We start from the raw sequence: 13,258 nt of genomic DNA on the forward strand, positions 1-13,258 counted from the left end.
CCTGCAGGAGCACCTCTGTATGGAGGTGAAGTGCAGAAGTAATTTGGTACTGCAGTTTAAAGAGCTGAAGGAACGGGGAGTGGGCAGGGGCATTCGTCTGACCAGCCACCATGCACTTCCTGCTCCCACAGCCCTGCTCGTGCCCAGGGCCACATTACACCAGCTGCAGGAGGCCAGGAGGAGCCTTGCAGACCTTGGAACCTGAATTGAGGTGTTGCACCACCATATCTTGTGGCTCAGCTTGTGGCCCCCTCCTGCTTGTGTCTTTTAGCCGTAGCCTGTGGGAGCCCAGTGCACATTTCATTGCTTTTCTACATACTTATGTACCATTTCTTTAAAATAGTTTTTCACCCAGCCTAGTCTTTTTTTTTTTTACAACTTTTAGGCATTAAGAGGCCAGGTTCAGGTTCTAAATGGTCAGATGTGGGGGTTGCAATGGTCTTTCTCTCTCTCCCCATCAGTTTGTCTGGATGGCTCTTCTGAACTTCTTCCAGTCCTGCGCTTCTTTGCAAGAGGTGAAGGACTGCTGAGCTGCACTGGGAGCGGCACCTCTGCCCTGCTGCACCAGCAGGCATTTCTGCTCTGCTTTTGCCATGCCCTGATGGCAGTAGGTGGAAGGCCCAGCAAAGGCCCTCGTGGTTTCTACACCGTCCATGCACCTGTGGCTCACGGGGCAGTGGCAGCATCCCCGGGGGTGCTGTTCTGGATGGAGCACATGTGGTAACATTTTCAAAAAAGCAAGGTGAGAACTGATACAGAGATGCGACAGAGGTGCTGCTACCAGCCTAGCGACCAGTTCAGATCGGGAAAAATTATTTCCTACTCCAGTGCGGGCCACAGCTGAAGCCAGGTGAACCCCTCTTGGCGTCAGTCACAAAGCTGGCAGGGCTGCGGGGCTGGAGGAACGGCCGGCGCTGCCCAAGGGCCGCCCGGTGCGCCGGGAGAGCGGCTGACAGCAGCCGCAAGGTGATGCGTGAGGCAGCGCAGCGCGGGATTCTGCTCCTTCTGGATGCCGCCTGCGCGGGGGGCGGCGGGGGCGGTGCGGCCGGGGTCTGCCCGGAGCGCGGGGCTGAGCGGCGCCCCCGACGCCGGGGCGGGGCGCGGAGGTTCCGCCGGCGCGGATTGGTGGCTGCGGGGGAGGGGGGGGCGAGGGATGCTCCGCGCCGCCGCAGGTGCCGCGGTCCCGCACCGAGCCGAGCCGGGCCGGACCGCGCTGGGCCGCCCCATGCAGCGGAGCGGCTCGGACCTGCTGCCCCGCGCCCCGCGCCAGGCGCGGCCCCGGCACTGAGCGGCACTGCGGACGATGCCGCGGCGCGCCCCCGCGGAGATCACCGCGCTGTAACAGCATCCCCCTCCCTTCCTCCTCCTCCTCCTCCTCTTCTTCTTCTTCTTCCTCCTCCTCCTCCTCCTCCTCCTCCCACGGGGCCGGGGGCGCCGAGCGGACGCAGAGGCGGCAGGCGCGCCTTGCGCGGGGCGGGGGCCGCTGCCGCCCCCTGAGCATCCCTCCGCCCCTCCGCGCCGCCTCCCTCCCTGCCTCCCTCCCTCCCTCCCTGCCGGCTCTATGGTGTGAGGGCAGCGATGCACAAGCACCACCACTGCTGCAAGTGCCCCGAGTGCTACGAGGTAACGCGGATGGCGGCCCTGCGGCGCATGGACCCCCCCTCCTACGGCGAGTGGCAGCACGAGCAGTACGGCTACGGCGGCTACGGCTCGCAGACCCTGCCCGCACCCGGGGGGGCCGCGCCCGCCGCCCGCGGCAAGGCCAAGCTGGGGCCCCCCGCCCGCGACCCCGCCGCGCTGAAGCCGCCGCCGGCGCCGGGGAAGAGCGCGGCCAAGGTGAACGGGAGCGGCCCGGGCTGGTGGCCCGAGTGCACGTGTTCGAGCCGCGACTGGTACGAGCAGGTACGGGCCAGCCCCGGGCAGCGGCTCCCCGGTGCGGGACGCGACGGGGCGGGCGGCTGTCGGGGTGACGCCGGGTTCCCGGCGGGTTCCTGGCACGCTGCAGCATCGCCCCGGGGGCGTCGCGAGCAGCCGGCGCGGATGCCGGCGCTGCTGGGGCCGGCCGTCGGTGTCGCTCGGGTCGGCCGTCGCTGTCGCTCGGGCTGGCGTTGCCGTTGTTCGGGCTGGCTGCTGCGGTCCTGCCCAGGCACTGGAGCGGCCTTCCCGGGGCCGAGCGGGGCCAAATGGATCTTGCCTGGCGCAAGGTGGTCGTCGGGCGTGATGTATTTTGGACGCCCCACCTGAGGTGCTCGCCGCTTGCGATGCCGATACCCCGGCAGCGCCAAGGGCATCCCATCACGCTGTGTTTAGCAGGCGTGGTGCGTGCTGCCCGCTGGGCAGCCTCGTGGGTTCGCAGTGTTGCTTTGCCAGCGCTCCCAAACTGTCACCCACTCTCCACCGAGTTGTGGTTTCCTCGCTCTGCTGCTACGTCCCTGCTCCCCGAGATTATTACGTAACCCTGCTCTGGTCGCTGGCGTGCTGTGTGCATTCTGCCCCATTTCACTGCCTCCATTTCTTCCCACACACATTCATTTTATTAGTGTTCTCCAGGACCTATTCTCGGGCTGTGTCTCTCTCCCCTGAATGGAGAGACCAGTCTTGTTCTGAACCCACAACCAGCTTAGAAAATGGTTGGATCTTTTTGCAAAGCATTAAAATGGAGGCTAGACCCTGCCTGAAAAACAATTTACCCTGCTTGAGAGAAAGGCATTTCACTTTGCTTCTTCTGCTTCTTTCATTCATTATCTTCAAACCTCACATGATTTCTTATTGATCCTTCTAATTATTATTTCAAGATGCTGTAGCAGGCAGACACACAGGAATCAATGGGAATTCTCTCCTCCTCTGCTCTCGGCAAACACAACCCTCTTCTTCCCTTCCTCTGTTTTTTCTTCATTACTGTCTGTCTGTAGCTCTGGTTGAAATAATTAGATTCATAGCTGATAGCTCAGATTATATTTACAGAAGGCACCAAAAACTCCAGCCACCTTCCTATGAGCCTGGTCCTGCTTTCTCTCTCTTTCTCTGCCACTCTTTGTATCAAAATCAGCCTCAGTTATCTCTCGCCTCCTGATTCCTGGCAAGCATTCTTCCGTGTTTCCTCCACTGTCTCTCTCCTTCCCTCCATCCAAAGCAGCAAGCTCGGGGAGCAGAAAATCGAAGCATGCTTGCTCCTTCCTTTCCACTTCTGCTTGCACGAAAGGTCCAGCCCAGTATTCCCGGTAAGACAATTGCAAGCAGTGTGAGAAGGAAGTGATGCCAGCTGCATTGCTGCCGTGGCAGGCTGGGCAGGGGAGCCTTTCATGTTTTTGCAATGGTGGAAGAGAAATCATTGTCTCTTTGTGGTGCTGCCATGGAGCTTGGGCTGCTCGGAAAGTCCGCCTTGGGAATCTCTGCTCTGCCTTTGCCTTTCTGAACATGAGAAAAAAAAAAAAAAGAAAGGAAAATCAAAAGCTTCTCAAGGCGTTGCAAGCAACAGAGGATGCCAGTGTTTGAGGCTATGTGAGCATAGCGGGTCTGCATGTAGAATATGACGCGTGTGGTATGTGCACTGCCTGTATCAGAGCAGGCAGCCGCTCCCTGGTGTGGAGCAAATGTATGCTGTGAGTAAAGCCTGCAGCAAATGCCTCGGCAACACTCTCCTCCTGATCCAAGGGTGCAAAGTGCCTGAGCCCCAAGGAATCCATGTTCTTCTCAGCCCAGCGATGGGCAGAGGGACAAAAGGTGGTAACATGGAAACATCTAGGCATGGCTTGTGCCCAGGCAGGCAGGTCCAATTGGCTCTGGGAGGCCGGGAGACATTGGGCTCTGGGTAGATTTGGCTGGAGGTTGCAGATACAAAGCAATCTCCTTCACAGGCAGCCTCCGTTTCCAGGAGAGCCTTGGCTGGAGGCAGGGCTGCCATTTTTCAGAGCTGCCCCTTTAAATGAGTTCACTGTCCCCGAAAGCACTTCCAGCAGCTGAGATGGGAAGGGGTGCACAGGCCAGGAGGCTTTCCTGAGTCAGCAGGGGTCTGTTAACCTCCTGGGGAGCTTGACCAACTTTCATATAAGTGTTTTTTCTCCCCTTGCTTCTTCGTGCAAGCAGAGAAGCGTGTGCGAGTGCTCTGACATCAGAAACGTGCTCACGGTTGCACACGGTGGTGGATGTTCTCTGACATCATGGCATGCTCACATACCCTGTGTGCAGCTCTACGGCATGTGAGACGTGCCCACACGTGCTGCCCAACACACTGCACGGTCCCAACGTCAACCTGCACCTCCTCTCACTTCCAACCCCCGTCTGTTCTCTCCTCCTGCCTCTCCCCTTCTCTAGGACACATTTTAGCTTGCTCAGGCAATGCCAGTAACTGAGAATCCCTAATCCTCACCAGAGGGAGGGAGGGAGGAAATCTCAGAGGTCTAGGTATCTCGCCTATTTTTTGCTTTGCTTTTCTTCTTCCCTCTGAGATGTCTTCCATTCCTTTTCCCTTATCTATCCATGTTCCCTGCTCATTAGTTCCCGGTGCCTGCACTTGATGTCATTGCTGCCCTCCGTTGTTCCCTCCCGTTGGCCCTGTGCCCTTCTTGTCCCCCTTTGCTCGCTGGTGGGGAATTCAGTTCCTCCCCTGCCAGACTGGGGTGACAGGAGGACTCCTGGCTTTGGGGGAGAAACAGCAGTGTGATGCAGAGAAGCATCCCTGATGTGCAGCACTAGAGGAGCAGACTGCTCAAACCCCTCCTACCCCCGCACAGTGACGCCCACGGCCTCTCAAGAGAGGGGTGCTCAACTGCCTGGCCATGCCCAGGCCCCTTCTCCAGCCCTGCTCAAAGGGCTGAGGGTCCAGAAGCAGCACCTTTCCCTCTCACGGGGAATGTCCAGCCCTGAGTCTCAGCTCACTCTAAGGACTCCAGTGCCAGGCTCAGTGACTGGAGCGAGGCCCCCCCCCCCCCCATGAGGGTCTCAAGGGTGTCACCAGCATTTGCATGTGCATTCTGGGTGTCTGGGCCATGGGCTAGGGCAGGGGCCCAGGGCAGTGCAGTTCCCTGGCGTGTGGTGAGGAAGTGCCCTCTGCCCCCAGGGTTGTCTCAGGTTTGCTGGCCCTGCTTGGCCAGGAATGCAAAGTCCTGCTGCCCCCCCTTTTTGTGGTCCCTTTCTCCCTCTTGGGGTGGTCATTGCAATGAGACCTTGACCACCTGCAAGTGCCCGGAGCATGCCAGGCTTGTGTGGCCTCCACCCCTGGCAGAAGCGTTTCATGGCCAGGCAGGTGGAGGAGTGGGACCGATCGTCCCTGCCCACCCTCAGCAGTGAGCATCTCCCTGATTTTCAGGGGTGGTTTTCCGTGCACAAATGTTGCTCGCTGAGTTCCTCCCATGCCCTGGGCAATTAGCTGCTGTAGGCAGGCACAGGACAGCACATCCTGGCCAAAGCACCAGCGTTTGCTGAGCCTTCTGGCATTGTTGGACTTGGGGCTCCTGTCTCCTGGGGCATGGGTGGCAGGGGGAAGAAAGAGCCTTGGAGAAACTGTGGGGGTTCAGACCAGGTTTCTGGGTGATGAGCAGGTATGGCTGGAAGGAAGGAGGGAGAGCACCAAGGGGGGCAGGCAGGAAGCCAAATACAGGTTGCTTTGTGGGCAATGGCTGAAGCCCCAGATGTTCCCTGGGGAGGTGCGAGGGAGGGTGAGAGGAACAGGGTGCCGGGGACATGGAGGCAGTGGAGGTGGTGAGGTTGGCAGGGTGATGTTGCTATGGCTACTCCCGTGCTATTCATAGAAGAAATTAGCTAAATCTTTGCACTGAAACGTGGAGGAGGAGAGAGGAGGAAGGCGTTCTCCGTGTTTGGAGGGAAGGAGAGAAGCCAAAACAGGAAGGGGGTGAAGTTTTCCTTCTTTTCTCTGTGCCTGCACTGTGAAGGGGCATTTCAGGGAAGCACCTCTGCCTGAGCTGCCCAGCACTGGCAGGATGTGGAAGGATGAAGGCAAAGAGGAGCTGTCCCAGGGGGAAGTCCCCCCCGCAGAGCTTCCACACAGAGCCCCACGTGGAAAGATGAGTTCTGTATCGTGCCAGGAGCACAGGAGACATCCTTTTAATTAAAGACAGCCAATCTGTGAAAGGTATTTTTGGCAACCTAAATGTAGATGCAACTGTAGTGAAACTTGTCCTTTGCATCTGGCTCCATTGCTGAACACAGTGCTTGTCTGTTCGTGGCCCCATCCATCTGCTCAGCCCCTGCTCTCTGGTCACTGGTGGTCCCCCTGTCCTCCCTCCACCTCCAGCATCTCTCCTAGCACGTCCCCCTGCCAGCCAGAGTCCCAGAGAGTCTTCCCTCTCCCTCACTCCTCATCGCACTCCACTCCCTCCTGAGAGTTTGATTCCCCTTCCACAGACCTGTTTGTCACCTCCTCACTCACGATGTGTAAATCTGCGTGTCTGTTCCTAATATATCCCCCTCCATCTGATCTCACCTCTCAGCTTGTTTCTTGGGCATCTCCATCTGGTGATCCTGCCGTCATCACCCAGCTGAGTTGCTATAACCAGGTACTGAGCTGCTCTCCTTCCCCCAAGCCCTGCCTCGCACCCACCCTCAGCCCCTTGGCCCCTGGGAAGAAGCTGATTTTTCCCATGGCTTTGATGTTCCTTTCCTGCCCCACAGATGAAATCAAGGCCTAGATGATGTTTTTTAAAGTCATATCCCTTCCTTGTGCCTCTCCTGGGCAAACCTTAACACACAGATGCTGGGTAAACTGGTTCTCCTCACCCTCCCCAGAGCATCCCGTGTCCTGCTGTCACCCATCCCCTGGACTGAGGGTGGGGGATGTTCTCTCAGAAGGTCAGATGTTCTCAGTGCTCCTTCACAAAACGTGTTGAATTCATTTAGGAGTTGACTGCTGAGGACATTTGTCTCCTTAGTTTATTTTTTCACCTGTAAGGCTTTCCCCCTTTTCTTTGGGCACGTGAATCCCTTGGACAGGGGCTGTACACTTGTGCTTGTTGGCTTTTCTGACTCATCCCTTTAATACAGTAAGGGATAATGCTGGAATTAGAGAAGTGAGTTGAAGGACTGGGCTTAGCTCCTCTCCAGCTGGATTACCGACTGCTGCCTGCCAGCCAGCCCAGATGTGCAGACTGCAGCCCTGGAGCTGTGCCTGGCTGCTGGGTTTGGGGTCTTGAGCTGCTGGAGGGAGCCCTGGAGCAGCACAGGGAGAGGAGCTGGAGCTGGTGTCTGAACTGCCTGTGCTAGAGATGTAGCTGCTGCTCCAGAGGCAGCATCTGAGGCCACACAGGTGGGAGAGATGCCATCAATGCAACATGTGGAAGAAGAACAAAGCACCTGCCAGAAATGGGAGGATGTGGCCCTGCCACACTGCTAGAGGAGGAGGAGGAGGAGGTGGAGAGTGCATTGGTGAGGCATGCAGGGCCAAGCACAGGCATGTTTCAGCAGGGCTGTGTGTAGTGTGGAGGAAGTTGCTCCTGGTGAAGATCCTGGAGGCAGCAGGAAGCCCATCAGCCTCCACTGTGACAGCACCTGCTGTCGTTCCTGTTGGAGGGATGTCCCATGCCCCCACGGCTGCGCTTTCCACCAGCTCTTCCACCCCCACGGGAACCTGCCTGAGCCCAGTCCTGACCAGTGCCAGGCATTCAGCAGGGATCTGCTGGCCATCCTCAGGGTGTGCAGCCCCACGGGGGGTTGCATGAGAGGGAAACCCAGGGGACAGCTGGGCCAGAGGCCCAGTCCGGGTACCCTGGGTGCAGGGGAGGGTGGGAAGAGGAAGCAAAGCAGAAGCTGTCACTGTTCCTGGAGAGTTGCCTTGTTCGGGTAAGCCCCTCGGCACGTCTGTGCTATTATGGGAGGAGAGAAGCTTCCGTTCCTTCCAGAGATGTGAATGCTCATTTAGAGAGGGGAAGTCATTAAGACTAATCAGGACGTAATCAGGGCCGGGGTGATGTGCCGGGCGCCCGCTGCGCACAGCCCGGTGCAGGATGCTCTCCAAGGGGAGCGTGGTCTCTGCGTGCCAGGGGAGAGCAGGTCCTGCACTGCTCTGGGCGGGGGCACCGGCAGCTCAGGGTGGGGGATGAGGGGGCTCTGCCTGCCGCCCCAAAGCTCGCGTGCAGGCAGGAGGGACAGTGAGCCTGGGGCTCGTCCTGGCAGCTGTGATTCAGGGATGGGTGTAACCCTTGCTGTGAGGTTGTGCCAGCACTGTGGGTACAGCGGGCTGTGTTAATGCTCACAGCTGGTTTTAGCACATGCAAAGATGGGATGATGTAGGGAGTCCTCAAGGGCCCTCGTTGCAAATCCAGCAATATGCTGTGAGCATGTGTCAGGGACTTAGAGATGAAAACTTTTAATACAGTGTTTAACAAGTTCAGAATACCTGAATTTGGAATGAACTTAGCAGTTTAACTTGCAGAGCTCACTTGATGGGGCTTGTGGAAGAACCCTTCCGAGGGTGTAATTATTTTTGGGACCATGTAGTGCTTCAGAGCACCCTGGACCAAGCCCTAGATACCTTCTTGTCACCTTTGTATTAACTTGAATTTTTCTTGACCCTCTGTTGATGGATCTTGGTTTGCTTTTTTTCCCCACAGAAACAGGTTTCTTAACACTTGTTAACTGGATGTGCTCTGGAACTTACTAAAAGAAGAAATTAGGATATTTGAATCCCAGGAACTAAAGAAATCTTTATTTTAACACAGTTCCTTATTCCCTTTTTTTTTTTTTCCCTATACATATGCATTTGTCTGAGAGGAAGATAAAAGCATGTGACTCTTTCAGATAACAACAACTCTTCCTGTGCAAAAAGGAATCAAGTAAATTTTATTTGGTACCACCGGGTCAAAGAGAAGCTACTGGAGCCCAGCGGCTCTGCAAATTGGGTCACTTATTTTAGTGGGCTGAGCCTGGAACAGGATGTCTAACTTTCAAGTTTGAAAACCCTGGCCTTAATGGTTTCTAAATGGAAACTTATATTCTACAGGGCTTCTCTTTGGGAAGCTTTCTTCCTGTGCTACCAAGTAAAGGCTTTTTCCAGTGCCTATTTAAGCTACTCTTAAAAAAAAAAAAAAAAAAAAAAAAAGCACCAAAACAAAGATTAAACCTTCAGTAGCTGTTTGTGTTCACATTACACTTGGGGCACTTCAGTGGCTTTGCCAAAGATCCTTGTGACCAGGCACCTTTCAAGTCCCGTGTTCCCTGCTTCCGGATGGCCGCAGTGCTTTGAGGCTTTGAGCCAGTGCCAAGGGGCAGCCGTGGGGCAGGGGCTCTGCTGCCACGGCCCCAGAGCCTGCTCATGCCACCAAAACAGCCCGGCTTGGGCGTCTCCCAGAGGCAACCTGGAGAGAAGGGCTGTTCTTGCTTGCAGGCCACCAGGCTGTCTGGTGGCCGAGCACAGGGACGCAGGCAGCAGCTGGCACCTGGCTGGGTGGGACTGGCGCAGCGGGTGCGGGCACCTGCAGGCTCCATTGTCAGCCCCAGCATCCTCCCCACATCACTGATGCCACGTTTTGTGCTGTGCAGGAGGGCAGAGGCCAGCCTCAGCCTGTCACTCCCCTTCATGCAGGCACACTTGCTGGGTCGTGTCCTCCCCCTGCCCAAGTCATGTCAGCTCGTGCAGGAGGTGAGAAAAAGTGTAGAGAGAGAGTTCCTTTATCCAGCCCAGTTAAAAGGAAGGGTCATTCATCTCTGGGCAAGAACTTCTTCAGCCTCCAAAAGTTTCCATCCTCTGTTTTCTTTTGCTCCCTTTCCCCTGTCCCAGCCTGTGGGAACCCTGAAAGATCAACTCTCCCTCAGAGGTCTCCAGCTCTGTTGATGCTTCCAAGCAACCTCAGCTCTAGCCACCACGTAAAGCCCAGGAATGCAAAGAGAGACGAGCACAGGGATCTGTGAGGATGGGACCAGCCCTGCCAGCTGTGTGGCACCTCTCCCCTTGAGAATGGAAGGATTAGGTCAAAACACGGATTTGGTCTTGAGATGTCAGAGAAGCCCGACATCTCATGGGCCAGCAGACTTCAGTCTGGGAAGGGATACGCCATGCATTGCTTCCTAACAGGAGGACTGTGAGGTGGCTTCTCTGGGCACAGCTTGCTGAAAACCAAGGGGGTCTTTGAGGGCCCAGGAGCAACCTGGAGGGAAGATGCCAGCACCTCTCTGCTCTATGCACCTCCTCTCCGGCAAGGGCAGGGCCGAGACTCGTCCCCTCCTTGCCTCAGGGAGCCTCAAGAATGAGTTTCTCTCTGGCCTTGACCACAAGTTCAGGCTGCTGTGAAGGAGCTGTGTCCTCTCAGGTGCAGTGGGAGTTGCGTGTTGGGCTCTGGCTTGGTGCAGGAAGTAGCCCAGCACTGGGGAGAGCAGCAGCAGGGCGGGCAAGCCTGGCACAAAGCAGGTGAGCGTGACAATGCTCATCAGGGTGAGTGGCGCTGAGCAGGGGCTCCCCACGTGTGCTGTGCAGGCAGGACCTGAGCTTGTTCCTGTGAAATTAATTCATCAGCTTGGTGCAAACCCGCTCCCCACAGAGGCAGGAGCCTGTTGGTGTCTGGGCATCCTGCAGCTGACCCCGCTGCCCAGCAGCACCACGCCAGTACCTGCCTGTTCACAGCCAGCATTCGACACGGCTGGGTCCTGTGACAGAGCAGCTGCTTTCATAGCTGTAAATGCACAGCTTTCTCCATGGTTTAGCACCCTTTAAAAAAAAAAAATCAAAGCAGATGGAGCTGGACTACAAGCAGCTCAGTGTCAGCCCTGATTAGATAATTCCGTTGGGCATTTCCCCACTCGTGACCTCTGCTCCTGAGAGCTTTTAAAGGGATGTAAAGACCAAATTTCACTTATCTCCAGAGCCATTTCCTTCTGAGTGCTAGTATTATACCTCAGATGATATGAAACAAAGGATATGAAAAGACAGATTGAATTTTCACTCTGATCCAGTGTGGGGAAATAAAGGAGTTAAATGAGTGCTTTGCTTCTCATGCATTAGCCCAGTGTCTCCAGTAGTCACTCTGTCCTGCACATTCCTTCTTGCATGACACATGGGACACACCAGCCTCCTGCAGTGAGCAGCTCTGTGTGTTTGGCCTGCTCTTTGCCATCTCTGGAGGCTGCTGTTACTCCTGTTGCTGGTTAGGATGGAAATGTGTTTATATGTGATCACAGTCCAGTTGCTCTTGTCCTGAGACATCTGTAGCACGTGTATTTTTCCTCCAGGAGGTGCGTGTCTCCTGACCTCTGTGATCTGGCCCCGTGCCGGTTCTGTGGAGGATGTGAAGCTGTGGCAAAGCTTTGGGATCTTCAGTTCTGGAGACATTATCTTGAGCTTTCATTTCAGAGTCTCCCTGCCCAGCTCCTGTGTGCCAGCCCTGAGAGCAGTCCTTGGGGAAACACCACAGGGCAGGACCCAATCCTCAGCAGCAGGCTAGTGAACCTCCTCCAGATGCATGTGATTGCAGCTTTCCTTTTGCTTGGAAGTTTTGGAAAATCATCATGTTTTGCAATTCCTACCTTTGTGCCAGCAGACAACAGCAGTAGAAACTGAGGTGAGGGCTGATACCTGTAGACATTTGGGGCTTTGGGGCTCCCAGGTGACTGTGTTAGTGTCACTGGGCTGCCACGGCCCAAGTAGAGTCCAAATAGCAGCAGTCTCTCTCAGATCACTACCCAGAGGGGATATCTAAGGGTGGTTCTGAAAGGCCACATCCTTTCTCGGGCACATCCTGTGCCTGAGATTTTTTTTCCAAGCACTGCTGGCCTGCCTGGTTGCTCCCTGCACGTACTGCAGTGGTATTGCTCCAGCCTGTAGAGGAGGAGACATCCCTTCTGCCCTGCATACAGACCCACAGCCTCCTCCTGGCTTCAACCACAGAGGCAGCTGCCCCAAACAGGCACAATGCTCTGCCAGGGTCTCCACAGGGAGCCAGTCCCTCTCTGGGGCAGATTCCTGCTCCCTCCGTCAGCTCCTGGGCTGTGGCTGCCACTAGGATTGTTGTGCAGACCTCAGTGAATGCAAGGCTCTGCTTCTCTCAGCCCTCGTGAGACCAGAGAGCTCTTGAATCCTGACCTTCAAACTTCATCCCCCTTCAGCATGGTTCCCTTTGACTCCTGTGGCTGCCCAGATTTTCTCAACAGCTGTCCTCTGCCTTGCTGGCTTTGTGCCCAGATCAATCTGTCTGCATCTGTGCAGTGCTCCCCTCACTCCCCAAGGTCCTCCTCGAGTCCCTGCAGCCTCCATCCCCTGAGGCCAAATGCCTCTGCCTGGTGGAGAGAGTTCAGGGCACCTCCAGCTCTGCTGGACTTTGATGATCCTGCTGCCATGGAGTGGGCACTGTAGGACTTGGACCTCTTCTCTTTCTGTCTGTAAAACCCCCAAGCACAAACAGGGCTTGGTAAATGCTGTTGTGATGAAGGGGTTTAGATGGAAGAGATCTGACAGCCCCCATTGAATGTGATCTGAATGCACAGGCCTGTTCCCTCTCCTCCCTGCATGCAGCAAACCCCTGCTCCTTAGGGCATAAATTACTTACCGTTCCCTATAGAATTGAGGGCATGGTTAATTCACCAGCACGTTCCTGTTGCCCAGCAAAAAATTATGACACTCTCTCTCCTCCTCTGGCTAGCAGAGCTGCTCAGTACCTCTGCCTGACTGGTGGAGGGAGGCAAAAGCTTTTTATTTTCAGGTGCTCTGCTTATTTCTGAGTCTTAGGTCTTGTCTGTCTCTTCAGCAGGACAGGCAAAGTGCAAGTATTTAAATATTTGCAAGTAGAAGTCAGAACTAATGCCCAAACACCTTTCTTGTAGTAGTTGGAATAGCTGGCCACAGGAGGTAAATGGGGATTTCCTGATCCGAGTTCCTCCTGACCATGTGTGACTTTGTTTTAGAGCAGCAACTCGCATTCGGTATCTCCTGGGTCCCATCTGGAGCCTGAGTGGGAAATTGTGCTCCTAGCAGTATTTTGAGATGTAAAAAATCACTAGTGTGGAATGGCTGCGAAGGATGCTCGGTGCACAGGGAGCAGGCGAAACAAAATATGTCCTTAGGGCTCACCACTGTGTGAGCGAGGCAATGAGATGTGTGATTTTTGGGCTATTATTAATTCAACAAAGAGTGGAGTGGGGCTCAGTGGAGGACTCGGGCTGGACCTGCAAAAGCCTCTATAACATTATTATATAGAGCACTTCTCCCTGGGAGGGATCCAAAGCATCGTTTGTGAAGCTGAATTCTTTTTATAAATCATAGGGCATGTGATAGGCTACATTCACTTAGGCCGTGTCTTCTGCATCCTGCCTGGAAACT

At 55.5% G+C, this 13,258-nt stretch overlaps 1 protein-coding gene across 11 annotated transcripts in view; it reads left to right on the forward strand.

The window, feature by feature from the left end:
• Nucleotides 1-13,258, forward strand: part of DLG3 (discs large MAGUK scaffold protein 3) — a 78,087-nt gene that overhangs the window by 23,777 nt on the left and 41,052 nt on the right. For 4 of the 11 annotated variants that reach the window (XM_053955369.1, XM_053955370.1, XM_053955368.1 and 1 more), the window contains exon 1: nucleotides 1,579-1,902. The exons of the other annotated variants lie outside the window; for them this stretch is intronic. In XM_053955369.1, coding sequence (XP_053811344.1) covers nucleotides 1,579-1,902 — 324 coding nt within the window. Of the gene's footprint in view, nucleotides 1-1,578; nucleotides 1,903-13,258 lie in introns of those variants that run through there. 11 annotated transcript variants of the gene reach the window in all.

This window comes from Vidua chalybeata, chromosome 14 (assembly GCF_026979565.1).
Source record: "Vidua chalybeata isolate OUT-0048 chromosome 14, bVidCha1 merged haplotype, whole genome shotgun sequence".
Classification (NCBI taxonomy): Eukaryota; Metazoa; Chordata; class Aves; order Passeriformes; family Viduidae; genus Vidua; species Vidua chalybeata.